At 43.7% G+C, this 27368-nt stretch overlaps 11 protein-coding genes across 11 annotated transcripts; 6 read left to right on the plus strand and 5 right to left on the minus strand.

The window, feature by feature from the left end:
- Positions 1-970: 970 nt before the first annotated feature.
- Positions 971-2872, minus strand: BDB00DRAFT_500770 (uncharacterized protein). Its single transcript, XM_053117620.1, has 2 exons — positions 2383-2872; positions 971-2293 (listed from the first exon to the last, which is right to left on the minus strand). The coding sequence occupies exons 1-2, from the start codon at positions 2510-2512 to the stop codon at positions 1104-1106; spliced, it is 1320 nt and encodes a 439-aa protein (XP_052984413.1). The 5' UTR covers positions 2513-2872; the 3' UTR covers positions 971-1103.
- On the minus strand, positions 2873-3923 carry BDB00DRAFT_500769 (uncharacterized protein). The gene is made up of 2 exons (XM_053117619.1): positions 3242-3923; positions 2873-3162 (listed from the first exon to the last, which is right to left on the minus strand). Exon 1 carries the CDS (start codon positions 3886-3888, stop codon positions 3313-3315), a length of 576 nt encoding a protein of 191 aa, XP_052984414.1. The 5' UTR covers positions 3889-3923; the 3' UTR covers positions 2873-3162; positions 3242-3312.
- A 268-nt stretch (positions 3924-4191) lies between these two features.
- BDB00DRAFT_801323 (ANTH-domain-containing protein) lies at positions 4192-8500 on the plus strand. Its single transcript, XM_053121854.1, has 13 exons — positions 4192-4331; positions 4441-4583; positions 4706-4920; positions 4987-5171; positions 5248-5792; positions 5864-5957; positions 6045-6286; positions 6372-6596; positions 6672-6746; positions 6821-6899; positions 6970-8176; positions 8282-8301; positions 8392-8500. The coding sequence occupies exons 1-13, from the start codon at positions 4229-4231 to the stop codon at positions 8403-8405; spliced, it is 3147 nt and encodes a 1048-aa protein (XP_052984415.1). The 5' UTR covers positions 4192-4228; the 3' UTR covers positions 8406-8500.
- A 2877-nt stretch (positions 8501-11377) lies between these two features.
- Positions 11378-12596, plus strand: BDB00DRAFT_801329 (uncharacterized protein). The gene is made up of 2 exons (XM_053121855.1): positions 11378-11808; positions 11910-12596. The coding sequence occupies exons 1-2, from the start codon at positions 11516-11518 to the stop codon at positions 12508-12510; spliced, it is 894 nt and encodes a 297-aa protein (XP_052984416.1). The 5' UTR covers positions 11378-11515; the 3' UTR covers positions 12511-12596.
- BDB00DRAFT_801330 (dolichyl-P-Man:Man(5)GlcNAc(2)-PP-dolichyl mannosyltransferase) lies at positions 12579-14550 on the plus strand. Its single transcript, XM_053121856.1, has 7 exons — positions 12579-12830; positions 12903-13308; positions 13369-13489; positions 13560-13768; positions 13842-13906; positions 13981-14113; positions 14182-14550. The coding sequence occupies exons 1-7, from the start codon at positions 12692-12694 to the stop codon at positions 14303-14305; spliced, it is 1197 nt and encodes a 398-aa protein (XP_052984417.1). The 5' UTR covers positions 12579-12691; the 3' UTR covers positions 14306-14550.
- A 1045-nt stretch (positions 14551-15595) lies between these two features.
- Positions 15596-16876, plus strand: BDB00DRAFT_867805 (uncharacterized protein; the record flags this gene model as incomplete). The annotated part of the gene is made up of 4 exons (XM_053126385.1): positions 15596-15888; positions 15992-16023; positions 16095-16319; positions 16413-16876. The coding sequence occupies 4 exons, from the start codon at positions 15596-15598 to the stop codon at positions 16874-16876; spliced, it is 1014 nt and encodes a 337-aa protein (XP_052984418.1).
- Positions 16877-17585: 709 nt separating this feature from the next.
- On the plus strand, positions 17586-18819 carry BDB00DRAFT_500962 (uncharacterized protein). The gene has a single exon (XM_053117621.1). It carries the CDS (start codon positions 17736-17738, stop codon positions 18516-18518), a length of 783 nt encoding a protein of 260 aa, XP_052984419.1. The 5' UTR covers positions 17586-17735; the 3' UTR covers positions 18519-18819.
- Positions 18820-19431: 612 nt separating this feature from the next.
- BDB00DRAFT_801339 (Abscisic acid G-protein coupled receptor-domain-containing protein) lies at positions 19432-21725 on the minus strand. Its single transcript, XM_053121857.1, has 9 exons — positions 21428-21725; positions 21247-21350; positions 20931-21186; positions 20688-20802; positions 20552-20603; positions 20376-20464; positions 20204-20296; positions 19785-20098; positions 19432-19701 (listed from the first exon to the last, which is right to left on the minus strand). Exons 1-9 carry the CDS (start codon positions 21622-21624, stop codon positions 19500-19502), a joined length of 1422 nt encoding a protein of 473 aa, XP_052984420.1. The 5' UTR covers positions 21625-21725; the 3' UTR covers positions 19432-19499.
- A 495-nt stretch (positions 21726-22220) lies between these two features.
- On the minus strand, positions 22221-23014 carry BDB00DRAFT_501058 (uncharacterized protein). The gene is made up of 5 exons (XM_053117622.1): positions 22883-23014; positions 22757-22802; positions 22529-22667; positions 22384-22461; positions 22221-22323 (listed from the first exon to the last, which is right to left on the minus strand). The coding sequence occupies exons 1-5, from the start codon at positions 22884-22886 to the stop codon at positions 22267-22269; spliced, it is 324 nt and encodes a 107-aa protein (XP_052984421.1). The 5' UTR covers positions 22887-23014; the 3' UTR covers positions 22221-22266.
- A 632-nt stretch (positions 23015-23646) lies between these two features.
- Positions 23647-24439, minus strand: BDB00DRAFT_801355 (uncharacterized protein). The gene has a single exon (XM_053121858.1). It carries the CDS (start codon positions 24280-24282, stop codon positions 24046-24048), a length of 237 nt encoding a protein of 78 aa, XP_052984422.1. The 5' UTR covers positions 24283-24439; the 3' UTR covers positions 23647-24045.
- Positions 24440-24984: 545 nt separating this feature from the next.
- Positions 24985-27277, plus strand: BDB00DRAFT_755572 (Hsp90 protein-domain-containing protein; the record flags this gene model as incomplete). The annotated part of the gene is made up of 2 exons (XM_053118843.1): positions 24985-25038; positions 25151-27277. 2 exons carry the CDS (start codon positions 24985-24987, stop codon positions 27275-27277), a joined length of 2181 nt encoding a protein of 726 aa, XP_052984423.1.
- Positions 27278-27368: the final 91 nt, after the last annotated feature.

The raw sequence follows: 27368 nt of genomic DNA on the forward strand, positions 1-27368 counted from the left end.
ATTTTATTCCTCGTAATTCGCAACAGATGCTTCTTTCAGTTGATATTGCAAAAATTGAAGCTGTTTTTACCCCGATAACATGCAAATCGTATAAACTCATTTGCAAGTTGCAAATTTGCGAAACTACTAAGTTTTTTTTTTGATTTTCAAAAAAAGTTGCAGATATACGAGGAATTGCAAAACCAGGGGTTGCAAAAACCGGGGTACAACTGTAGTAAAGATATCCGACACACACAGTAGCTGTGAGAATGGATGAGGGAATAACTTGTCAAAAAGAGCTCTTTACGCTTCTTAGAATGATGGAAACGCGTGTGTAATCACAAGCTGATGGCATTAAAGGTCTAGGAGCATCATAGCCGTACCCTGCGTCGATAATTGTGCCACGAGGCGGGGGAGATTAGCAGCGATCATTTTTGAGAATCAAAATATGCATAATTTGTATGTAACACAACCCTAATTATACTTGGCTTTCACGCATGGGTGTAGCGCACTTTACCAAAAAGCGTTTGAGCAGAAAGTATCAATTTGGGATAGAGCGCGGCCAAGAAATGATGTGCGGACGTTCCAAGTGCATTAGTACATGGTAATCAGAAGAGCACTGCTACATATATAGCACCCACTGTGTACATGAGAATGGATATATAGAAACCGACGATGTAGCTGTTACAGATATGTAGTCCATAAGCAACTCCAGTAAATGGAAGGCCCTTTTTTATGTTAAACAAAAAATATTGTAATAGTAGAAATAACCATGATAATATATTAAATTAAACGTAAAAAAATGAAGCAGAATAAGAATGAAGGCTAAAAAATGATACAAAAAGTAAAAAAATTGCATTGGTATGCTACTTTGTCTAAAATAATGAAAATAAGGGGTGGAAACAGAATGGGGCGGGCGGGTTTTTACCTATCACTTTTCCATTACCATTTGAGGTAGCTGACAAGGTGGACGATCGTCCAGAGCGAATGACAATCATTAATAATTATAGAAAATAAGTTTTAATCCTTCCCAGTATCCACAAATGAAAAAGAAAGAATCTTTAGAAAGAGGGAAACACGAAAGGGTTTAGCTGGGTAACAAAATATTATGATAGAACGATCGATTAGAGGTAATACGGCGACGAATGCTGTTGCTTGTTTCCAAGCATCGAGCTGACGCGCTTCATGCTCGATGCATAGTTTGACTGGTCGCTGCCTGGCACTGGGCTGGTCGCTGCTGTTCCTTGACCGTTCATATCGGCGAACATGTCGACACAGTGCGCGGGGAACACGCCCTTGCAATTGCCTCGCGAGAGGTTGATGCCCTGGCACCACCCATCGTCATACTCAACGATCACTTCGACACGGTCGCCAGGCTGGATGTCGAGTTCATCACTGAGCGTTGGTGTGTATGTCGAAATTACGCTGAATACACCAAGGGAGTTGTTGTTGCTGTTGGTAGGCGCTTCTGCTGGTACTACTGGCTGGGGAGAAGAGGTCGAAGCAATAGCAGCGGCTCCTCCAGCAATAGCAGCGGCGGCTGGTACAGCATATTCAGAACCACTAGCCGTGATTGCATTGCCGGCACTGCTGTAGTGGTTATTCACTTGTGCATTGTACTGATCAATAGCTGTGTTGCCTGTCATGGCTGGGGCCATCATGGGCGAAGGCTGGGCGGACGCGCCGATAGGAGGCAGCTGGATCATGGGAGACTGATTTGCCATGTTGTATGCTGTGTGTGGAGGGTAGCTGTTGTTCTGCTGGTTGAGACCACCGCTGCCTGGGGGATCATGGCTGCCAAAGCCCATAGTAAACGGATCAGGCTTCATCCGCATGCGGTTTCGCTCGGCTTGTTTCCTTCTCCTTCGCACAAGGAAGAAGCCTGCAATTGCAGCGACGCCAAGGATAGCAATGATAATGCCTGCTATGGCACCTCCTGACATGCCAGACGATTGCTGACTGTTCTGGTTGCTCTGGTCGGCAAGGTTCGTCGTTGGCGCGGTTGTGGGTGCTTCGTTTTGTGTGGGACCGACGGGACTGACGCCGTTGAACGAAAAGTGATTGCTGGGTTTAGCAGCAGCAGCAGCAGCAGCAGAAGAAGAAGAGGCCTCCTTCTTTTTACCGCTGTCTGACGACGACGACGAGTTTGAGGCAGTGGCTTTCTTGGTGGTGGTGGTGGTGGATGCTGCTGCTTCTTTTTTATGGGCATCTGAGGCCTTTGTCTTTGCTGTTTCCTTGTGCTCGGTCGCAGACTTTGTGGCGGACGCTTTGGGCTCTTTGGCGTCCGAAGCCTTTGATGCTGCTGCTTTTGATTCTGTTACCACCCAGACAAACAATTAATAAATAGTGGGGGTTGATGAGCTACACGCTATCATGTGCAATTTCACTGTGTTCTTTTCTGACCTGCTGCTTTGCTTTCTTCAGCTTCAGCTCGCTTTTCCAAGGGAGCCCAGGCTGGTTTGGCTTGGGCTGATTCCACAATGGCGGCAATGGAGACCAGCATAGCAGCCATGGACGAGATCGGTTTGGTCATCCTGCACGAGTAGAAAGAAATATATTGGAAGGGAAGGTGGTGGGGTTGGAGTAGTAGAAAAGAATGCAAGTGTTGTCGCTAAAGAACGGACTTTTGACGCTAGGCCAGAGCTGTAACGCAAGATGTGTGTGTGTAAGAAAACGAAGGGAAGGGGTTGGAGGAGAAGAGAAGAGAAAAGAAGAAAGAGAAAAAGAAAGGAAAGGAAGGGAACAAGAGCAAGTCTGCAATTTTGCACTGTTAAGGAACAAAAGAGCGAAATGAAAGGGGGGATGAACTAAAGGGAAACAGGGAGGCGACTCTTTTTTTTTTGTTAGCGTGATTGCCGATGAATTCTATTATGAAAGAATAAAGAAAAAAGCTTTTTGCGACGTTTCACAAACTAATATAACGCGGCACGATCCAAAGCACAAAAGCACCAAAAACAGTAATTCTGCTTTTCTGTCGGTATCCTGGGAACACAAAGCTAACGTACGTATGTCCTTTCGCGTTATTCAGAAAGCGCAGACATGGTCCCAAATGCCTCCGATTCCGTTCTTCTTTACAATTGTGTGCTAGCAAATAGATAACCCATGTATCCCTGATGAATACATCCTTCTACCATGAAAGATACGGTAAAGCTGCTGCTGTTAGGGGATATCAGCTGCGCGCTTCTACCAAGAACGACACAATTTTCATTAATCATTTTGTCGCAACGGCCCCTCCCAGAACAATCAATCCAAAGATACACACACCCCCTGATTTTATTAATGCCTTTTTACTCTGGGTACCAAGCTTTGTCATCGATCATTTGCCCAACTACCTCATCGACCCTGAGCACCAGCACCAGGAACAATCAAAGAAGCGTCGTACTTTGGATCAACGCTCTTGATTACCTGTACTAACGCTGCTGCTATCGTACTCTGTTCTTGGTGGCTCCCGTCGTAGTAATAATCATTGCACTGGATGATAGCCGAGCTGTTGTCGAAGAATACGCTCACGCTTTCGACCCAGTCCACTGCCGCCAACGCATTCTTTATACGATTAGCACAAGCAAGACAACCGAGTCCGTCCAAATGCAGCAACACCATCGTCGAGCTTGTTTCTATCGTAGTCGTGCTGCCAATGTTAAGCCATGAAACAATTTCAGGCGTCACCATGAGCAAAAGTGAGATCATCGTGGTTGTCCAGGCGCGCCGACTCTTCCAACCACTTTTGAAAAACAGCAGTGAGAGAAAGATTAGTGTTGTTGATGTCAAGTAGGATCGATAAGGCGTAAATACTGCAAAGCCAGCACACGAGTATGAAAAAATGTTGAGTAAAAGTTGTATGATGCAACATGAGCTAGACAGTAATGCTGTTACGACGGTTGTTGCATCACTCAAGATTCGGCGTCCCATCGTGTCGTATGTAGTGCAGCAACGCACAAAGGATCAGCTCCTTTCCCATTTTCAAAGTCACTTCTTTTCAAAGTACGACTGTGGCGTGCACTGCATAATAAATATAAATTGCATGAATGCACACACGCGTGAAGTCATCTAACAATCAAGTTACGACGCTTCCTACAGTGACTAACTTGGAGCATTCCCTGTTCAAACACACCTGGTCGCCAGCACTACAAAAATATCAACTCACTGACATGGGACATGTGTAGTATTTCAATGCAAGCCAATGGAATAAAAGCATCCGACCGCATTTTCATTCCGCTTCTCTTTTATATTGGTTTCTGCATAAAACGCCATGTCCTACGTTACGGCCGACAAGGCCGAAAGCGAGCTTGCAGCAAGTATTAAAAAGGCAACAAGTCCAGAAGAAACAGCACCGAAGCAAAAGCACGTTCGAAGTGAGTAGACTCCCCTCTCTCCTTCTAGCTCTAGTTTACTTTTTTTTCCCTTCAAATCAGTCAGTCTTTGAAAGGCTCTTGACAAATCACGGCAAATCTGTATGATTAGAATGCATTGTCTACACATGGGATCATCGCACTTCGGCCATTATTTGGAGCATTTTAAAAGTACAGCCTATTCTTTCCGACGAGGTGCAGACATTCAAAGCACTCATTACGGTGCACAAGATCATTAAGGACGGACACCCAAAGGTATAATAGAGAAGGAGAAGGTGGCACAAGTGCGGCCAAAGAGCACTGGCCAGCTCAGACAAACAGTATGCGCCGGAAAAAAGGGAGTGGTATTGACTGCCTATTGTGTGTAACCTGGTTAGGCTATCAAAGACGCATTGCATGAAACGGGTTGGCTGCAAACTGTGGCGCGTAGCGTGTCCGCCGACGGAGTCCGTGGATATGGCGGGCTGATCCGCAGTTACGTCGACCTTCTTTTGCACAAACTATCCTACCACAGGGACCATCCGGAGTTCAATGGAACCTTTGACTATGACGAATACGTCAGTTTGAAAAACATCAATGATCCCAACGAAGGGTAAGAAAAAGGTTAGAAGCCTGTTATAGTGTCCAAGTAATTAACATTATTGCTGTTTTCTATTAGTTTCGAGACTATTAGCGACCTGATGGGATTACAGGATCATATCAACCAGTTTCAGAAATCTGTTTTTGCTAGTCTGGGTCAGACTTATAACAACGAATGCAGGATTGCAGCACTGGTACCACTTGTTGAGGAAAGCTATGGTATTTACAAATTCTTGACAAGCATGCTGCGAGCAATGCACAAAGGTAAGACCAAGCAACATTTCAGTTACGCGTGGACAGTAACAGGTGATTGATGGAGTAAAATCAAACCTTGGATTAGCTACGGGAGCCGTCGATGCGCTCCAGCCGTTACGACAGCGTTTCAATGGACAACACTATAATCTGCGCGAATTTTACTATGAATGTGCCAGTCTCAAATATCTGACTAGCTTGATCAGCGTCCCCAAACTATCACCCGATCCGCCGTCGTTAATAGAAGTGAGCACTCCTCCACTCCCAAAGCGACCCCACAATCAGCCCGCTGAAGAAGCACCTCCAGCTCAACCGTCACCTGAGCCAGTCATTGATTTCTGGTCACAACAACAAGCTGAAGAGCAGCGCAAATATGAACAAGAGCAACAACGACTCGCCAAACAGCGTGCGGAAGAGGAGGAAAGAGCAAAACAGCAAAAGCTACAACAACAGCGTCAGTTCGAAGAGCAGCAGCGATTACTTGCAGAACGTGAGCGACAACAACAGCAGGAATTGTTGCGGCAGCAGATGCAAGGACAACAGGCAGGTCGAATCAATGATTTGGAAATGCAGCTACTGAATATGCGCAATCAGCTCGAGCGCGATCAAATGTTGCTGCAGCAATACGATCAGGTGAGATAGTGAAAAGAGAACGAACCTAATAGAAAAATATAATTAAAACAGATACTATTTTTATAATCAAGCGAGTCAAAGCTCTTGAACATGAACTTGGTCAAGTGAACGAGCATACAAAGCAGCGAGATGCATCCAAGGATGAAATGATCCGCACTCTACAAAGTATGCATATTATCAGCTATCAGCAGCAATAGCAATAATAACATCTCTGGGGCTGTATATACTCATATATCTTGATCTCGTCTATAGATGAAATACAAATGTGGAAAAACAAGTATGAAGCACTGGCAAAACTATATAGCCAATTGCGAAAGGAGCATATCGAGCTACTGAACAAGTACAAGCAGCTGCAGGTGAAAGCAAACAATGTGAACGAGGCTACCGAGAAATTGGAGAGAATGCAGTCCGATATGCGAGCAAAAAATGTCGAACTTGCTGATCTCATCCGTGAGCGCGACCGCGCACGAAATGAGCTGGCTAGGATCCATGGGGTAAGAAAAACAAACCACACATTTACCTAGCTCTACAGCTCGATTTTCCATACCAAAATATCTAAATGGCATATCTTTATATTAGTCGCAAAAGGATGAAACGGAAAGACTCAGGAAGGAACTGGAAGCATCCCGATCCCAGATGCAAGACCTTGGAAAGTCTAAAGGAGCAGAAGTTAGCGCCCTTTTGAGTAAATTCAACAAGGAGAAGAGCGAACTTGAAGCGAGCTTAACCGAAAAGCAAGCTTTGATCGATGAGTTTCTCAAACAAATCGAAGATCAGCAAGGAAATGCGGATCATATTCGTCGGGTAAAAAAGCAATGTTTTATTGGGAGTCAAAGATGTATAGGCACCATCAAGCCTCATCCATTATTCTTTGTGTAGGAAAAAGACGAAGAAATTGCTGTACTTCAAGCTGGGATGGATGAATGCTTACAGCAGCTTAATGAATTGCAAAATGTATGTATTTATACAACGTGTACGGGTTAGCAGTAACAAAAGAAAGGTTTCTTGGAAAGTAACAGTATTATCAGAAAAACAATAGCGACGAGCTACAAGAGGATTTGGATCGGCTTAAGCGGGAGCAAGCATCAAAACTGGATCAGATTCTTGGTTTGTTTTCTTTTGCTACTACTAACGCTGTAATCGTCAATGAATGCATTATCTTACTTTGCAAATACAGATACTATTTTGGCAACATGTGTACAAAAGATCAACGACGGTGTGTATGAGTTGGAATCACCCGGACAGCATGGAAACGATAACGCTACACCTGAGCTTACATTATCCATGATTGAACGTGCGAGCATCATGTCGGTGGAGTTCATGTCAGCATTCAGCAAATTTTTGGATGGCAGTGATACAGGTGATCACAGTAACACTATTACACGTGCTCTCGACTTTTCAGATACTATTGTGGATGTACTGCTGCATGCAAAAGGCATCACCCGCCTCGTTCCCAAGGATAGCGATGTGGATGAGATTACGGACCTTGCAAAGAAATGCGCGGAAGCCGGCATTCAATTTTTCAGCAGCGTCATGTCTCACTATCTCAAAATGCAGCCATTCGCCCAGCGTCCCGAAATTATCATCCAGGGCGACATGCGCACACAGGACGCGCTCACTCACTTGTCTCAAAAAACCGAAAATTTGATTTTGAGCGGTACGACAAAGGATATCAATGCGCTCGCCGAAGGCGAAGTAGGAGATCTCGTCGAGAAAGAAATGTCTAATGCAACGCGTGCGATCGAGGAAGCCACTGCAAAGATCCAGGATTTGATGCGCCAACCAGCGAATCCAGAGTTTTCTGCCACCGATCTCCAAGTACACCAGTTAATTTTGAATTCTGTACTAGCACTCACAAATGCTATCGGCAACCTCATCAAGTGTGCGGCGGCTTCGCAGCAAGAAATCGTTGCTCAAGGACGAGGGTCGTCTTCCAAGGCTGCCTTTTACAAGAAGCATAATCGATGGACTGAGGGATTGATTTCTGCTGCTAAGGCGGTGGGTATGGCAACAAACATGTTGGTGGAAGCAGCCGATGGTGTGATTAGTCAGACACACTCTTTTGAGCAGCTGATTGTGGCATCCAATGAAGTATCGGCCGCAACGGCCCAGTTGGTATCGGCATCGCGTGTCAAGTCGACATTCATGTCACGTACACAAGAGCGCTTAGAAATTGCAGCAAAGGCGGTAAAGGATGCGGCTAACGAACTGGTGAAGCAGGTCAAACAGCTTGTTGCCCACAAGACTTCAGATGAGGACTTGCATATTGACTTCAACAAGCTGTCTGTGCATGACTTCAAGCGTCGTGAAATGGAGCAACAAGTGAAAATTCTGAAACTCGATTCGGAGCTGGTCAATGCTCGTCGTATACTGGCAGAAATGCGGTAAGTGGTTTGTCTCCTTTTTGGCTCAGATGCGCCGATCTTGAGTTACTATCTTGAGTTACTATCTACGCAAACTGATTCCCAATCTTTCTTCTGCTGGCTTAGACGAAGCGGATATCATACGGGTACGTGCTCCAATTTTCTATATAAGCGGTAAAGTTGTCAAATTAATGATGATCGATACTGACCATGCATCATGCCTTTAAAATATGCAGAAGAAACCGACTAAAAGGCAGCAAGTTTGGAGGTGAATTTTTGCGCTGGCCCACATATGATTTTGATTTTTTTCTACCGACTTATGTATATGATTAATACATATATCACTGTAATAAACTTCTATTATGAGATATATGTACAACTTTTTTTTAAATATGCTTCTATTTTAAATAGCATCACATTTTTGCCACGTATCACATGTTGATGATTTATGTACTCGTCTTTGGGATGAATTATTGATAGTATAGGAACCGAATAAAGCGTAACAATGCATGTATGTACGCTCCGAGTGACTTGAAGTGAGATACAGTATGCAATATCCCGACACGATCGATAGACCACCTTCTTCTGACTTTCCGCTTTAACAGTAACAGGATATCTCAATGAGTCTTCAAACTTATTAAGACCTTCAAGGAAGAGAACTTGAGCTCGCTCGCCCTGCCACAAAAATAAGGGAATTTTGAAAAGTCTCGCAGTTGTTTCTTTTGCGCAGCGAATCACCCACATGTAAATATTTCATTAAAGATTGGAATACTACAGTAATACCTGTACTGTAAATGACATGGATTTATCATGCTGTCTAAAATATGGCAAAGACATGAATCTTCTGATCCTCGACTGAAACCGACAGCTGCAGTGAACTTGACAAGAGCATACTTTTAATCCAACCGGCCCTGGTTGCTGTTACCACTCTATGAATAGCGCTATTGCTCTATAAATAACGTGAGATCCCTTTAGTACTATGCACTCTATCATAATGTGATTACAGTATTGACAGATATTATGCAGCATCTACTGTATCAGCTTCCTGTGGCTTCTCCCCCTAATTTTTTTGGTAATTTATTATGCATTGCCAGTAGAAGAGCGTACATCCATAAGCTACATACATATTAGAACTATCGCAGATGTATGTCGTTTATACAGTAACATCTGTTCAATGGTTCCTGGAGCCTGTGGTGCTTGGAACTCTGACATACCTATTAGTCGCACGATACAACTGCAATTACGATATAATATATCACGTCGGAAGCAGCTTCAAGAAACCTACTAAAAGGTGACCGAACTAAGACCCGAGCTAGAGTAGAGATAAATCAAGAAAACAAGTGATTGTCGAGCCGACGACTTGAGAGGTACATGGTTTATCAATCGTGTCGTAAGGTTGTTGTTGTTTTCTTTGATAAATGAAAGTATCGCACCTCATTTCCAAAGGTATAAAGAGACCTTCGTTTTAGCAATGGCTCTTCCTACTATAATACCTTTCATTAGCATTTCCTCTTACGGCTCTTTACTCACTCATCTATCATACTACCGGCATTATCTTTCGCTCCTCGGTCATTCCTCGGTTTCTGTCAATGTCTCTGTGCTTCTGATATCACATTTCTCTATATGTGTCGTCCGGTCCGTCGTCTCTGACTCTGTGCTACTGCCGGTTCGTACAAGTTAATAACGAGGCATGTACAGTCAACTGGGGTGGACGATGCTTAGCCGGGAAAAAGTCGGAGAGGCTGGGGGGTGGGGCTGGGAGGGGCTGGTCCCTGCCGAGGAAGTGTAGCGGATTTAATCTTGGGGTGAGCTGGGGAGGGGACTATAGCATCGAGAAACCACATGGTCTGTACATTGCTCCAACCCCCTCTCCGCCCAACAGTAGATATCTTTAATTTTGTTTTTAGAAGACAAGTACGACTGGTGCTATTGAACAGACATACTTTGTCTTTACATTTTAATCGACAAGACTGGCCACAGTTACTGAATAATGTTAGCGGTAACAACATCACACTTACAACCATAAAATCATGTTATAGAGGAGAAACCAAACTATCGCTGCATGTGTACAGAATGTTACCTCGTGCTCTTGTTTACTCACATCATTTCTGTAGAGCATGGTGCTTTTTGTAATACTCGCACATTATGGGCAATAGCCCTGCACCATCATCAAGGTCAAGATACGGGTATATGCCGTGGATCGGCGCAGAAATCATTAACAATATCATCTCCAAAAACCTACGAAAGACATATCATGTAGTTTAAATAAACTAGTAAAGAACAGAACATTCTTGTTGTCGTACGCCACGTCAGACCCTGTCTCATTCTTATGCTTGCTTTGATAATTACAATTGCTCCACCGACCCTTTTATTTGCATTGAAACGCATAACATAGACATACAATTGTATCGCTATCATGATCTATTCCCTTACTTGCGTCTTCATACATAACGAGGCTCGTATGAGGTTTTGGAATGATACCACTACTGTACTCATTTTTAAAAATTGATGAAACAAAACAAAGCTGAGCCCTTTCCCTTCGTAAATGCGGACAAATCACCTTCACGACGTCATTTCATTGATTCCATTCTCAACTGCCTGGCACCGCGCAGCTTGCATCTTACGTCAAAAAGGAAATGCATGACACGGACTAGGTGCATGATCCTTTATTTAGCGGCCGTCATCCTTCAAAAATATACCTTTTTCGTGTGCCACTCTTGTTGACCAATGCATGCATGTCGACGGAAAACAACATTCACCCTCGATGCTGTGCAGCCAGCGTAACATGCCATTTTTGATCAGTTCCCCATTTAAGGTTCGGCTATGTTCTTCCGCCTTTCCGAACTTCCACTCACTTCTTTTCAACGCGAAGGCTTATCCCACGTTTTGTTGTTTAGCATAAACCTGGGTCCGGTCAATGTGGCGAAACCTTAAGATATAATATTTGGTCGTTTTTACTTGTGAGGCTACTTTGTTTGTTTTCTTTTCTCGCCAGAGACATCTTATGTGTGCTCAACGTTGTCATGGCAGATGGAATATTATTCACAAAAATCAAATATGAAAGGTTCCTGACACCGTTCGTTTCTGTTGATGCACACTGCGCTATTTTCATGGAAATTTTGAATGTATACCCGACGCCGCAGTCAGTCAAGAGAAAGGTACACAAATCGGGATAGCTGTCCGAGGAAGGTGCCACGAACATGTAAGGGTGCTGCAGACGGACCATGGGGTCAGAACTCAGCCCTAAACTTTACTGTCACTTGGACGTGCCGGTGTATTTAAGAAGCTGACACTTTGCCAAGCTACTTTTGCAATACAGTTCTTCTACTTTACAATCTTTTTCTACTGTTTATAACACCCATGTCGTCCGAAGCACCATCTTCTACCGTTACTCCAGTCAAATCCAAAGTCAACGTCTGCCCTGCATGGAAGAATGATATCCACAACAAAACCCACAATCTTGACAAGCCTACCTATTTGTCCGTCGCCACTGTAGACTTGGAGAGCACACCACTGAATGAACTCTTCGTATATCGTGGTTTCGCTGGCGAAGACAAGAAGGGCGAGACCGGATGGCAAAGTGATTTGTTGACAAGCACATGCGACAAGCGCGCGTTCAACCTGGCTGATAACGCCAATTTTGTGGCTACTTGGTAAGTAGAGACTAACAAATTTAGTCCTGTGTCTTCCCCAGACTCCCACCGTCACCACAATAGAGTTTCTAATAGCACTAATTGTATCTGTGATATTAAAGGGTTGTCGATGATGATCACTTCCGTATTCAAGGCAAGGCACATGCTATCGGTCAAGGATTCAACAGCACAGATGATATCGGTCACCATATTGCTCGCAAGAGACGCTCCAAGAAAATTCGCAAGAGCAGCAGTGGTGATGCCGATGACGATAGCAGCAGCAGCAGTGATGAGGACGAAGAAGGCCTCGGTGACAAGCTTAGCAATGCCACAAAGTCGTTCTTGAGACGCATCAAGTCCCGATTGCATCACGGGGGTAGCAAAAAATTTGACTGGGAAGCGGAGCGATTACGCCAATGGCACGACTTGTCCGACGAAGCTCGCGCATCGTTTACCTGGCCCACTGCTTCTGGTCAGGCCAAGGTCGAAGAGGATGACGAGTTGGCACGTATTGCAGAGCTGGATATTGGTGAGACCGATGCCGAAGGCTATTTTAAGCACGAGGATAAGGACAAGCAGGCCTTGTTGGAGCGTGGATATGAGAACTTTGTTGTTGTCTTTTTGGAAGTTTTTGAAATCGACCATCATGCTGTGTCTGAGCAGAAGCGAACAGTGTACCGTAAGGAAGGTGCCGAATGGGCAACCACATCTGTTACCGCTTGAATTAGACAACTACATATCATTTAAGTACATAGCATAATAAAATCATAATGTTTACACTTGATGTCTTCCTGTGTGACACACACTTACCATTATTTAAGCATTTGACTTTCAAATTGTACGTTCTTTAATCGAGTCAAGTAACATACCTATTCACTCGCAAAAAAAAATACAGCAAACTGCCATGGCTCCCATTTCGGTACGGCGCCTGGCTCGCCTACCAATACATCTACTTTTTAACCGCGACTACTTTTGGTACCTGGCAGCAATGCTGTTAATTGGCGAATGCGTGCTCAATCTTATAATCATCAATAAAGTGGCATGTATGTTGTGTCAAGGAGAAGATTTAACAGCACGAACAAGTGAGAACTGACACGTTTTTTTTTCTAACACAGACACTGAAATTGACTGGATCGCATATATGCAAGAAGTCAAGGGCTACTTGGATGGAGAACGCGATTATCGTCAATTACAAGGTGATACTGGACCCCTTGTATACCCAGCTGGCTTCGTCTACATCTACTCTTGGCTTTATCATGCTACGAATAATGGAAGCAACATTCGGCTGGCACAATACCTTTTTGAAGGATTGTATCTCGCAACACAATTAATCGTATTCGCTATCTACTCGAAATCGAAGAAAATACCTCCTTATACTATGATTTTACTCTGTGTCTCCAAGCGTCTTCATTCAATCTATGTTTTACGATGCTTCAATGATCCTGTTGCCATGTTCTTTATGTACGGCTGCATACTTGCCATGCTGCACCGCCAGTGGCTGTTGAGCAGCGTGTTGTTTAGGTAAATCTCGCTTTTCTTTTTCTTTATATGGAGGCATTATGTTTGAACTTGTTTTTGTAGCGTTGCACTATCAATAAAGATGAATGTGCTGCTCTTTTTCCCTGCATTTGGTATATTGTTATGGCAATCAGTTGGTGCGTGGGTTACCATGGGATATTTGATCGTTGTCGTTGCTATCCAGGTATATACACAAACGCAGCAAGCGATATTCGTCCTATTCTTATACAATGTCTTATTCTGACGAATTATAGATTGGCCTTGCATATCCATTTCTGGCAACTTATCCAGACTCATATGTTAACCGAGCATTCGAGTTTTCCCGAGTCTTTGATTATGAATGGACCGTCAACTGGAGGATGGTTGACGAAAAGGCGTTTGTTTCACCTGAATTTGCGACTGCATTGCTTACTGGACACGCTGTAACACTCCTAGTGTTTCTGGTCATGGTTTGGTGCAAAGGGTAAGAAGCAATTCAATGTATAGACGTGTCGTGGTCAATTCTCACAAAAGCATATTTTATATTCTATATCTAGCACTGTGGTAATCAAAGTATTTTACTATGGTCTTCGCAACAGGACACGCATGATTTCTGCAGATGGTACATGATACGAAACATGACGATAATAGATGAAATATACAGTGAAACGTATGCTTACCTAAAATTTTTGACAGAAATAATCAGTACAATGTTTACGTCCAATTTTATGGGCATCGTATTTGCTCGGTCATTGCACTACCAATTCTACTCGTGGTATTTTCATAGTCTTCCCTATCTGTTGTGGCAGAGCGTGCCAGCTTTCCTCAGGTACGCGATGAAGATGGGAATATTTTAGATATGTTTGGGGCGTCTTTAACAGTTTGCTCCATTATTAGGCTTGGTACTTTTATCGCGATTGAAAGTTGCTGGCTTACTTTCCCATCGACGGTGACTTCCTCCTGGACCTTGCTTGGATGCCACGTAGTGATTCTTCTAGGCCTTTTGACTAAAGGGATTTGACGGAAGGAGAGATTAAATAATTAAAAATTCATGTAACGTACGAATATCAGTGACCGTATCATTTAAAACACATCATTGTCTCGATATAATACAATACGCCCGCCTTATTACTGTTATGGTAACCCCGTTTTAACTCAAACAAACATCAACACACCGTTACTCTCTGATTTAGAACAGAAACCAATGGTATACTGCATGTGGTTTTCAATGTACCTGGACTTTTATCAAAGATATTAAAATTCGCTTTAGCTTGTTGACTTTCTAATTTGCTACATATGCACCGTACGCTTAATCATGTACAAGGGATGGACAACTGGAAGCTGAGGCATTGGATAGTACCAACTTTTACTTTAATGTAATTGCGCTATCTTTAATTTATTCCTCAATGGTCATTATCTTGTTGCGTTGCTTTTTCACCGGTGTAAAAAAGTGTCTGGATTTAAGCAGCGTTTTATTGCTGTTGAGCTAATTGTCAGGGTTTGCTTGGGATTGTTGACGATGATATGTTGGTTCGATCACTTGTTCAAGATATTTGTGATGGTGCCTCTAAGCAAAAAAAGACTCAAAGTAGTTTTGAGAGAACAGCAATGCAATATACAAATATGCTGTATCAGTTAACTTAACGGCAATAGCATATCACATTGAACCTGTAAAACATGGTTGAAGTCAGTTTACGCGTGAATGTATGAGTGTAGATTCTTAAAAGACCAACCCGTCTTTATGTGTGTATAATCACATTTGTAAACTCTCTTCATTTCACCCTTGACTGTCGCAACGTAAACTTGCAATCTTGGCATCGTCTTTTCTTTTGCATCAACCAACTGCATATAAATATTAAGGGTCATTTCAATTCACAAAACAGCAGAAGCTCTTATAGTACATAGGTAAATTAATAATTGTACAATAGAAGCTAGGTTCCAGCTATTTGTTACAACTGTGGATACTTGGTAAAGTTCAACGCGATGTTTTCAAATAGAGGATTTATCATACGGTCAAGCCTTTCTCCTTAAACAGTTGTAGCCAGCCTGAGCCTGACAGATCAATTAAGTCGCTGATAGAGGAGAGTCCACAGCTAAATCGTCTTTCTTTGCCACAAGCGAAAACCAGCAAAAGTGAGGACTTCGTAAATCACGGGAATGATAGTCTCGGATGTCCAAAGGCGGGTGGACGGGGATCAATTTAGCCTTCCATTAACGAGAAACGCAAACTTGAAAAAATCAGCGTAGCTCTGTATATAAACTGTTTTCATTGTCCCTCCGTCCAGTTCTCCTTTTATCTTACGTTTAAATAATGTCACAACCTGCTCTCAAAATTAAATTACGGCTCAATGGTCCTTCTAAATCGGACACTACATCTCCATCGTCTTCAAACAATACATCAACCACTTCGTCCCCTGCACAGGTTTCAGCGAAGCTTGTCAATGAACCTGATCCAACAGCACCAACCTCACCTGCTAAGAAACAAAAAACGAGTCGACGTGCAAAGAAATCACATTCAAACGAAAAAACGCCACTGTCTACAGCGACAACGCCAGCGGCAACAACAACAACAGCAGCAGCACCTGCTACACCTTCTACGACTGCGTATGTGTTGCGTTGCTATTTTATTTATTACCGAGCAATTATAAGAGATAGGAGGAATATTGGTAGATATGCTAACAAGGGCAAACACCATGATCCATTGTAGAGGCGACGACGATGTATCTGTAGCAGATGAAGGTAAATAGAACATTCAGAGCCCAGTATACATAGAGAAAGGAAGGGAGTCAATAACACTAGCTTTTCTTTAGTAGGGACTCCAGCATCATCATCGACAGCAGCGCCTACACCCAACGCTACCACAGCTACTTCAACAAGCAGACCACGACACCACCATCATACCAGCCATCACACGTCATCTTCTCGAAAAGATATTCTCAAGCACAAGGACACCAAGGTCCGCCAGTGGAAGCGATCACCTTTGATATTCAACACATTAGAAGGCAGAAAAATTGAACTTAATACTTGGCATTCTGGTAAATACTACTCATAAGATTATTGTGCTTACATTATTTCGCTGGTCCAGAGTTTCTTCTTACTAATCCATACCTCTGTGTTGACCATTAAAGAGGAACCAATGGCACTGAACAAACGCAAAACGGAGCCTGTCACTATAGCCGAAATCGACGCGCTATACTCTGCTGCTGGCAGTGAAAAGGACTTTAGGCCATTTTTGTGTACACAGCCTGGCTGCTCAAAGTCCTTCACTACATATGATCAGTTGCAAACACACGAGACAAATATGCACGGCACCAAGAAGCTGATATGTGGCATTGATGGGTGCCACAAGAGCTTTGTGACTACTGGTCAACTTACCAAGCATCGCAAGATGGTCCACTTCCGAGCGGCACGCAAGGCCAAGATTGCAGCGGCAGCAGCAGCGGCAGCCGCTGAAGAGTCGGCAAACGCAGAAGACTCTGCGTTCACAACTGCGGCTAATAACGAAGCAACACCAACAACAGAAACGCCTCCGCCAGCAGCTGGATCTTCAGATATGGTGGATGTGGGAAACTCGGAAGACATGGCATCATAGTAAAGATCATCATCACCTTTTTCTCCCTCTCTGCTTTGCCATGCATTCACTCAGTCACCCACATACACACAGTATATCGCTCAATCTCCTTGTCAACCATGCCATTAATTCCTTTTGCGTCTAATAAATCAAATTGATTTGGGCAATTCTCGGTAATATGGTGCGTATCATGCCAAACTCGCATGGTAACCAAGCAACTCCGCGAAAAAATAATATTAAGGAAAACGGTGTTCCTTTTCGCTTCAGACCTCACCCAGACCATGGCTGACTTTACTCATTTCCTTCCCTACGATGTTCTTTGTCTAATATTTCAGATCAACAACTCACCCAAAGCGACCATTTCGAATGTCGAAAAGTGTGCCGATTCTGGCGTAGACTTATACCAGCCTACACAAAGGCATTCTGGCGTCAGGTTAAATTCTCGGGTTACGACTGGAAACAAGCAAGCAGTAAGGTGGTCTGTTTCCTCGGTCCGCATGTCAATGACGTTCATATTGATATGTTTCCGCCAAAAGCGATTTCTCGACTATACTCTATACACGAACATCCCTCGCCTCGTGCCGATGATCGAGAAGACAAGAATGACAGTGATACAGCACTTTTACAGCTATTGAGCATGCTTGCCGAAACAAAATGTAACAACATTGAAAGCTTGAGTATGTGGATTTAATGGGTTTTAGGAATGCTTGCTACATAGCCATGGGAAAGGAAAAAAAAGAAACGTTTTTACTGATGGCAATTTATCCATATCGCAGCTTTTCATCAATGCAACATCTCGGACAATAACGCTTTTTTAATCCATTTACAACCCTTGAGCAAGAATTTATTCAAGCTTTCATTTACCGAGCATCGAGCGAATATGCCATTTATCGCGATATTGGCTACCTGTCCTTCCCTCGCTCATCTCATATACAGCCCTTATCGTAGTAATTGTACGGAAAACGCTGTACGGGAAATCGAGCAGATAGTGCGCGATATCGGTATCTCCAAAGACACCACATTTCCAAACATGTCAACGCTCAGCATCAACACTGGAATCTCGCACAGCAAGAGATTGGCAGCAGTACTTGGAAGGTGCCCAAACCTTCGCGTGCTACGGATCAATTGTTATAAGGACGACTGGCGCCACAGAGAGGCGACCAACATAGCTGATATTTTCAAATGGTGCCCAATCCTCGAATATGTCGAATGCAATAATACACAATTCTTTTGCATGACTAGTTTACAACCCACCAGTCGAAGTATAAATGATATTATTGCCAAATACCCACATACTGTTGTAGCAAGCAAAAATATCGTATCTCGTACTACGGGATTGCAAGAATTGATATTCTACGACACTGAAAATACCGACATTGTTACCGCAGTACTACACCAAGTTTATATGCATCAAGATACCCTGCAGCTCCTGGAAATTGGCATGAAGAGAAACATTCCAGTGTCTTGGGACAATTTGACAGCCATTTATGCGCCTCGTTTACGCGTACTGCGATTGGTCAACATCTACTGCAGTGAAGGAGCGATCGCCAACCTTATTTCCCATTGTCCTTGCTTGGAAGAATTATTGCTGCATACCCGTTCTGCCACACTTATGCACATCCATTTTCCGCTCTTCGCTCGTTGCGGAACTTACGCTCTTTAACTGTCGACGATCGCTATCACAGTAAAAGATAGTGCAGATGTCGATGATCAGGAAGCACTTGGTCCTCTTTGCAGTTACTTGGACGAGACGGCTCCCTACAGCAAAGTTGAACAGCTCAGCATCCGAACCAACATGTGGATCAACCTGAACAACGATCGCTTTCTCCTTTCTATTTCTTCATTTCCCAGGTTGCGTTCCTTAATGCTGATCAATAAAAACGTAGAGCCTGAGAAAGGTACAATTACTACGCGAGGAGTACAGGAATTTACTCAACGGCTGCACAATTCATGTATCGAAGAGCTTTCGCTTGAGTGCATCGTCATGCTTAGTTCGAAAGCGATCGATCTTTTGGCTGAGCTACCGCACTTGAAGAAACTGGGACTGTATAGCTGCGAGCATTACAATGGTCAAGACTTCATCAGACTTGTCGAACGGACAAAGACTTTACGCGAAATTAGGATCGACGATATTGATCTAGAGCAATGCGATGGTCTGTATGGGGCAGTGGATTACATTGAGTACACAAGTGACTTGAAATATGGCGCAATAATGCTTGATCCGAACGAAGTATCTATAGAATATTTGGGTCCATAGAAACTGCATTATATATCCTTCCTTGTAATCTTATGTAGACTTTTTTTTACCAATTGAATATATGTACTATTACCGTTATAGCAATAGTGTTTGTGCGCTGGGCATATTAGAGTGATTCCCATGGTATTCACCCATGAGTTATATAATACATAATACATCAAACAAGCGACCCTACTCATAAGCAGTGAAGAACCTTTGTATCTATGACAGTAATGCCCCAAGCTTCCCTTGAAAACGGCGTATATCATAAAGTTTAGACCTCTTCTTCCTCGTGGATGAGATCATATCAGATCAACAGAATCATACACTATGATCTTATGCGATATAAAAGCACATACATACAATATCGACTATGTACTATCCTTTTATTAATATTTTCTACATACTTTACAACATATTGCCACTACCACTTTCGACCGACATGAGCTGTACATCAGCAAAATCGGTTGCGAGTTGGCGGGCATCATTTGTTTGATGCAGAACGTAGAGAACCACGGCTACCAGCAGCCAAGAAATGACAAAAATGATATCAGACCAGCTCCGGAAAAAGTCAAACTCGATTTGACTCAATGACGACGATATCAAATGACTATACAAGTTGCACTTAAGTTGAACGTTCGAGTCGAGTAATGTCCGCAGTAGAGCATGATTGAAGATTATTCTTTTTCTTACCTGTATTCGGGAGGCAAAGTGCTTTGCATCATCAAAACAGAACTTAAGAAATACATGCCCATCATATGCGCAACGAATAAAACAACATTGTTTTTGGGAACAACCACTCGTTGGGAAAAAGACCGAAGAATTTTGGTCAAAAGCTGAAAGAACCCACGTACAGATCCAAACACAATGATGCCTGCAAACCAGAAACTGAGCTGTTGCGCCCAAAAGGCGGTATCCGATATACCAAAATGACTGATAAGCAGTGACAGCATCCGTGTAATGGGATCACTCGTGCCAGCACGACGGAATACCACGTTGACAGTTGTCTGTTATTCAAAATCAGTGTAAGGATCACTGTCATCGCTATGTAACAAGATCCAATAGCAGTTGATATATCGATCACCACAAGAGAGTAAAAATGCATATCATACCACAACAAGTTTGTAGATACAGTAAAAGCTGAAAATGTGACTGATCAGGATCCATAACCGACCTTTCCATGTTTGTCCGAATTGACTCTTGGCCTAATACATATGCAGTACACGTACAACTACTTAGTATTGATCAACTTAGCAAAGACCCATTCCTTTTTTTCTTCTTTACCCGTTCTCGTGCAAGCTCGTTTAGATCACCCTTCATCGTTTCTGATAAACTTTCCAGCTGCTGTATCTCGCTCTCCAGCAAATCATATTCTAAGGATATTTATTATTATCAAGTTCCAAACATCACCGAGCCTTATATCCTCTGATTCATTATAGAAGAAAAAAAGAGCACTATACCTCGCTGCTCGGGTCCTTGAACAAAAAACATAATGCGACCGAAGCCAGTGGGCTTGTAAGAGTTAGACAGGGTAAAAAGCACAGAGTTGTCAGTTTATTATTCCAGAAGCCATTGAATAATGTTAAGCAGTAATACCTTTGTTTGCTGATCTCGAGTCATTCGAGATAATTGCGATTTCTTGTCTCTTATCATTGACATTGTCTGTTCATAAGCATTTTGAGCAAATCGATAATCACGCTCGCTGACGGGCCTGGATTTGTTAATATGAGCCACATGTTAATTATAAGTGTATGGATCTTAGCAGCGACGTTCAATGATACTAGTACTAAAGTTCTTCGTAGCATCTTGTATGAGACATACTAGCAACAATATACGTACTTTCTAAAGATGCTCAAGTTGTAATAGGGTGTATGAATCACACCAAATCCCGAAAGGACGGAAATAAGCGTGATGCCTGTAATGGCTACGCGAAAGAGCGATAGTTCTGCCCAAGATAGAACGATAGTGGTGGTGGTTGAGCCATCCACCACGATTCGAGCCTCCGGTGCTGGAGTGTAACCTAGCCGGGTGAAAAGATACATATAGATTGCCCACAAGATGCATGAAAAATAAAGTGACATCTTTTGCCGCCAACCTAATAAGATACTATCAGTCTAATGTACAAACACAGCCCGCGTTATTTTCCCCCTACTACCTCGCGTCTGACGTAAAAACGAATATACTTGGTACCAGGGAATGAGAAGCACTACCAATACCAAGAGTAAATGAAGGTCGAATTGCCAAAAGCACGAGCGTACACTAATGTAGATTCACATGAGACTTTTTTTAAGGAAAAAGAGACAGCGTACAAAGAAACAAAGAGAGCTGTTCCTTACGCTGCTGTAGAAATGTCGGTAATCTCGGCAAAGACCAAAATGAACAGTGTGCACGAACAACTCAATGTCACAGCAAAGATCGCGTTTGTAACGTTTAGTTTGGCATCGCTAAACACAGTACGCAATATCGTTTTTGCACCGATAGTAAGGATTAAGGATTGAATGCAAAGGATAGTAGCATAATGGATGAAGGCCATTCCAAGGGCAAAGGCAATAACAATAAAGTGGAAGAAAATAATAAGAGCATGAATTATTGCATTAATTGCTGTGCCCACCCTCTCTCCGACAATAAGCGACGTGGCAACCTTTTGAGCTATTCTTGGCAATTTAATATAGAGCTTGTAAATTATATATGTATTGTGTGTGTGTGTGTGTGTGTGTGCGTTTGGTGCACGGGGCTGGGGACAGGAGTTGGGGAAGCAAATGCAATGGAATATTATACACTGATTTTCTTTCCTTCTCTCTAACAAGAAAAGAATATGGGGAGCAACTTTGTGAGTGAGGATGGGGTGAATTGGGGTGAATATGTCATGGTACTATGTATATGTGCGAATATGGGGTCTTCATTGTCTGCTATCTTTCATGCTGCCATCGAATCATCGCCTTGCTTTGATTTCCATTCCACAAACTCGTCAAACAGAACAGGCCCTGTTCCACCCCGGAGCAAAACAGAAGTTAGATGATGTCTGCAAGGAAAAGCAGTAATCACTTGTAAAAGAAAGCTTACATGACGAACTGCTGTCGTAGTTCGAAAGATCGTCGGGCACGGATCGGCAAAAATCCAAGAGGCTCGTCCATTGATCTAATAGGGTTGCACATGTTAAGTACACGCTCTCTCTTCATTGCAAAATAACGTTGTACACACCTTTGTTGATAACTCTCACGGGTTTCTCACTCTATAAAGCGCATATTAGAAAAAGCGTCTATGAGGATTTAGGATGGATAGGATGCATTACCCGTAGGAACTCAACAAATGAGGGAATGTGAGGGTATTTCGCAGGACTCAGCATGATTGGCCAAAGCGCCATAGCAACCTATAGGCAGCATAGACACATGAGCACTAGATGTTGGGATGAGCAGTTTACATATCACCATGCTTACGTCAACATCCATGCTCTTCTGACCGGTCGTTTTGGCAAAAGCAAAGGTAAATAAATACAACTTTTTGAAGACGGCGTCATCCTTGATTGATTGATCCCACAGTGGAAGCATATGCTTCAGCTCTTCAACAGTATTAATTCTATAAATAAGATTATACCGTAATTCATCAGTACCACTCTTGTGCGGACCAGCCCACAAGAAGTAAAGTTGGGTTATGAATCAACCAACCTGTGCTCTCCCATGCCTTTCATCCATTCGTCTTTTGTAAAGTAACCTAAATCCACCATATACGCACATATATAAGCCCATGTTCTTTGATTTCTATAGGTTTATGCTACGTTTTTTTTTCTCTACCCATTCTGCTAGCGTTCAGTTTCCAGCCAATGATGATCGGGTATATCTGTAGAAAAACATATAAAAGTTCCCAGTTAAAGTCAGATCCAGTATGCACAAAGCTGTCAAACACCCCCCCCACCCCCCAGTAAAGTTACATACGCTATCAAGGGAGATGTCCAAATCTTCAAAAAAGGTCTGGCAGCCCTCAGGTGTGATGATTTGTTCTTGAGTCTCTCGGTCCTTGTATCTGTCAAACCACGCCTCGCATGATTTCATTTTGCCAGTATTGTTCGTCTGCGTAAAGTTGTCCGCAACAGGAAAAAGAGAGAGAGAGTTAATACTATTTCAAGGAATCCAACCAATACAGTCGCTTTGCGTCTAATATGCATGTCTCAAGAATGCGATTAATCAACCTGCGCTACCGAAGCTTTTTGACTACATGTGTAAGATTGCATTGAAAAAAAAAAAGAAGACAGGTTAATGAGGCTTCATATGAATTTCTGTTCTGCTATCAAAGAAGAACGTTGGCGGGCGGATTTGGCGCTGTACCCACCTTGCTTTTGTCTTTCTAGGGGCATTTCGTGCTCTTTTTGTCGTCGTACCGTTTGATTCGTTCTTTCTTTTAGGCGGCATGTTATTTTTTTAGGAAATGAGGAAAGGAGACTGGGCTAAGAAGAAAGGGAAAAAAAAGCGTAGCAGCGATAAATGGTATGCAGCCATTCGACAATGAATCTTTCCTGAAAAAGGCAACGAACGGTCACTTCGCGAATTCGTAACGCGTCGTTCGTGTTTCTATTTTGCCCTTTCTCATACGTAAATTTATTATTATGGCATCCAAAGCTACGCAGGAATATCGGTCCGCGTTTTTCACTCTCATTTCACAACTCTCCACAATTGAGCAAAAAGGAAAAGAGTTTTTTGACAAAATGTACACACACAGTTGTTTCTTTACAACGTCTCAATTAAATAAAGCACTTGCTTGTTTTGCTAATATCGCTTCATCCCTTCCAATAACCAACTGAATCTTGATTTGGTAGTGAGAAATCAGCATGGATACCTTATGAACCTGCTGCTATGCAAGGTAAAAAAAATAAAAGGAAAGAAAAACAAACAGCGATTTCTTAAACTTAAGGTCATGCTCTCCATTAATGCAATGTTGTTACAAAATCTATTGTAGCTGATTACGAGAACTTGATGACGGCTTTGCAAGCACTCGAAACACATGCCAAGGCCTGCGGCTTGCTCAGTATTACCGGCACTTCACCAGAAGAGGGGGATGCAGTACAAGGACGCAACCTGGCTACACGAACGCAAGAAACGCTGCAAGCAGTTGATACGTTTTTCAAAGAGAAAAACAGACTGCTGGTGAATATCCGGGCAGCTGCAAGCACTACACGCCATGCTTCTTGAATGATCATCCTTTCTTATAGCACTGTACAGTTTCTCTTTTCCTTCTTGCATATATCTAGTACATATTGTCTTCATACCCGTCCTTCACCCATCAACCATTAGCGATTACATCCCTATTTCCAATAAATTTGCATCGTTTGCCTTTCGTGTTGCATCACAGAGGAAAATAATGGTAGCGTACAGAGAAAGCGAAAGGACCACAGCTTGACCACTAACAGAAACTCTTTGCGACATACACTTATTCGGGTTCATCAAACTTTCTTTTAACCCGTACAGCCGGTGAAACCTTGGAAGCAACGTTTCCAGTTTTTATTGGGCTGGAATGCAACGCCATGGAAACGGGAAGAAGGCGTGCCTGGGAACATTTGATCGTGGTGCGTCAGTTGTTGGCATAGGCTTGTTGGTGATCGCAAACCCGTGCGGGGTAAGAAGATCGCCAATGATTTGGTGACAAGTCTTTTTCTGCGCTTCCCCTTCCCCCCCTTATTAAGCCGCGGACCGTGCGTGGGTGGAGCCGCAAGCTTTCTTTTCTTTTCTTCTCATACCACAACAAATCACCTCTCTCACTCATGAAAGCATCTAGTTACCGGCTGTCTATAGCCGTGCTACTCTTTGTTTTTCTGGGCTTGTTTGCCTCGACCCACGGTGTTCAGGCCGACAGCACACAGCAAATCGTTCTGGAATCTGAGCACGATGCACCTGTTCCTGGCATGACCGTTGAGCAGGTCGAACAACTTGAAGACACTGAAAAGTTTACCTTCCAGGTGAATAATCAAAGACCGTTTCTATTACCACTTTTTATCTATGAGGAGAGGAGGAAAAGAATAACTGACAGAAACCATTCTCTTTGATATATTCTCTGCGCGTCTTTCTTAGACCGAAATATCGCGGTTAATGTCCCTGATCATCAACTCGCTGTACAAGACGCGTGAGATCTTTCTGCGCGAACTGATCTCGAACGCTTCCGACGCATTAGACAAGATCCGCTTCATGGCTTTGACCGACTCTACTGCCTTGGCAAGCAACGACAAGCTGAGCATTTCGATAGCTGCTGATCCCGAAAGCAAGACTATCACGATCACCGATACCGGTATTGGTATGACACGCGAACAACTCAAGCAGAACCTGGGCACGATCGCCAAGTCTGGCACATCGGAATTCCTCGCCAAGGTTGAAAGCAGCAAGGATGATGTCAACCAGATCGGTCAATTTGGTGTTGGTTTCTACTCTGTCTTTCTGGTTGCTGACAAGGTTACTGTCGCATCCAAATCCAACGATGACGACCAGTACATTTGGTCCAGCCAGGCTGTGGACGACTTTGTCATTGCCAAGGATCCTCGTGGCAACACGCTTGGCCGTGGCACTCAGATTACGCTGCATCTGAAAGAGGATGCCGAAGAGTTCTTGAACGAAAGCTCGCTCAGAGAATTGGTCTCCAAGTATTCTGAATTTATCAACTTCCCCATCTATCTCTGGAGCTCGCATGAAGAGGAGGTGCCCAAGGAGCAAGCCGAGGATGACGATGACGAAATTGTCGAGGAAAACTTGGAAGAGGAGGGAGAAGAATCAAAGAAGGGCGAAGAGGAGATTGAGACGCGCACCGTGCAGGACTGGGAACGCATCAACACTCAAAAGCCTATCTGGATGCGTAATGCAAAGGAGATCGAGGATGACGAATATGTCGAATTCTACCGTGCCATTGCCAAAGAACCATCCGCAACCCCGCTTAGCTGGACCCACGTCAAGGGCGAAGGTGACACCGAGTTCCGCTCGATCCTCTACGTTTCCCCAAAGGCCGACCCCAACTTTTTCCAGAACTTGGCTGACAAGGCACGCAACGTCCGTCTGTTTGTCAAGCGAGTGTTTATCACCGACGAATTCGAACTGTTCCCCAAGTGGCTCTCGTTCTTAAAGGGCATCGTGGACGCCGACGACTTGCCGCTGAACGTTTCCCGTGAAACCTTGCAGCAGCACCGTGCATTGCGCACGATCAGCAAGCACTTGGTCAAGAAGGCCCTCGACATGTTCCATCAGCTTGCCAAGGACGACGACGAAAAGTTCGGTCAGTTCTTCAAGGAGTATGGCAGTGCACTCAAGTTTGGTGCCATCGAATCCAACACGCACCGCAAAAAGATTGCAGGTTTGCTCCGCTTCCCATCGTCGTACGACCCTACTGCGCCTGGCGTCGGCCTGGACGGGTACATCAGCCGCATGAAGGGTAGCCAAAAATCCATTTTTTACTTGGCTGGCATGTCGGTTGACGAGATTGAGCAGTCGCCATTCTTGGAACGCCTCTTGGCCCGTGGTTACGAAGTCCTGTACCTCACTGACCCTATCGACGAAATGCTGATCCAGAACATGCCTGGCTACAACGGCAAGATGTTTGCCAACGTGGCCAAGGGTGACTTGAAGTTTGGCGATGAAGAAGAAATGGTGGATGAGCAGCTCGAAGAAGAGTACGAGCCACTCCAGACCTGGCTCAAGACGACACTTGCCGACGAAATTGACAAGGTGGTGCTTTCCAAGCGTCTGACGACGTCGCCTATGGCTATTGTGGCCGCTGATTTTGGTCTTACCGGTCACATGGAACGGCTGATGGCGGCTCAGGGCCAGAGCAACAAGGACCGCGACATGATGCTCAACTTTATGAAGATGCAAAAGAAAACGCTTGAGATCAACCCCAAGCATCCGATCATCAAGTCGCTTGCAGGACGCTCTATCGAGGACATGGATGAGGATACCAAGCAGTTGGTCCAGGTTCTCTATGAAACCACGGCCATTCGCAGCGGATACCCATTGCAGGATCTCAATGCATTCACCAAACGCGTCGAAACCATCATCCGCAAGGGTGTTGGAGCTTCGCTGGACGAACAAGTCGAGGTGGATGTAGAAGCAGCACCTGAGAAGTCGGAAGAAGAAAAACAGGCTGACGAGGTGTTCCTCAAGGCATCACAAGAAGACCATGATGAAGAAGAGGATGTGTATCTCCACGACGAATTATAAAAAAGAACACCAAATATATCATTACAGCACTTGGTAGTTAGTACTAACGATAGTAGCAGTAGCTCTACGCATACATAAAAAGAACTCAGTT

Source organism: Zychaea mexicana, assembly GCF_025766255.1.
Source record: "Zychaea mexicana strain RSA 1403 chromosome Unknown BDB00scaffold_6, whole genome shotgun sequence".
Taxonomy (NCBI): Eukaryota; Fungi; Mucoromycota; class Mucoromycetes; order Mucorales; family Lichtheimiaceae; genus Zychaea; species Zychaea mexicana.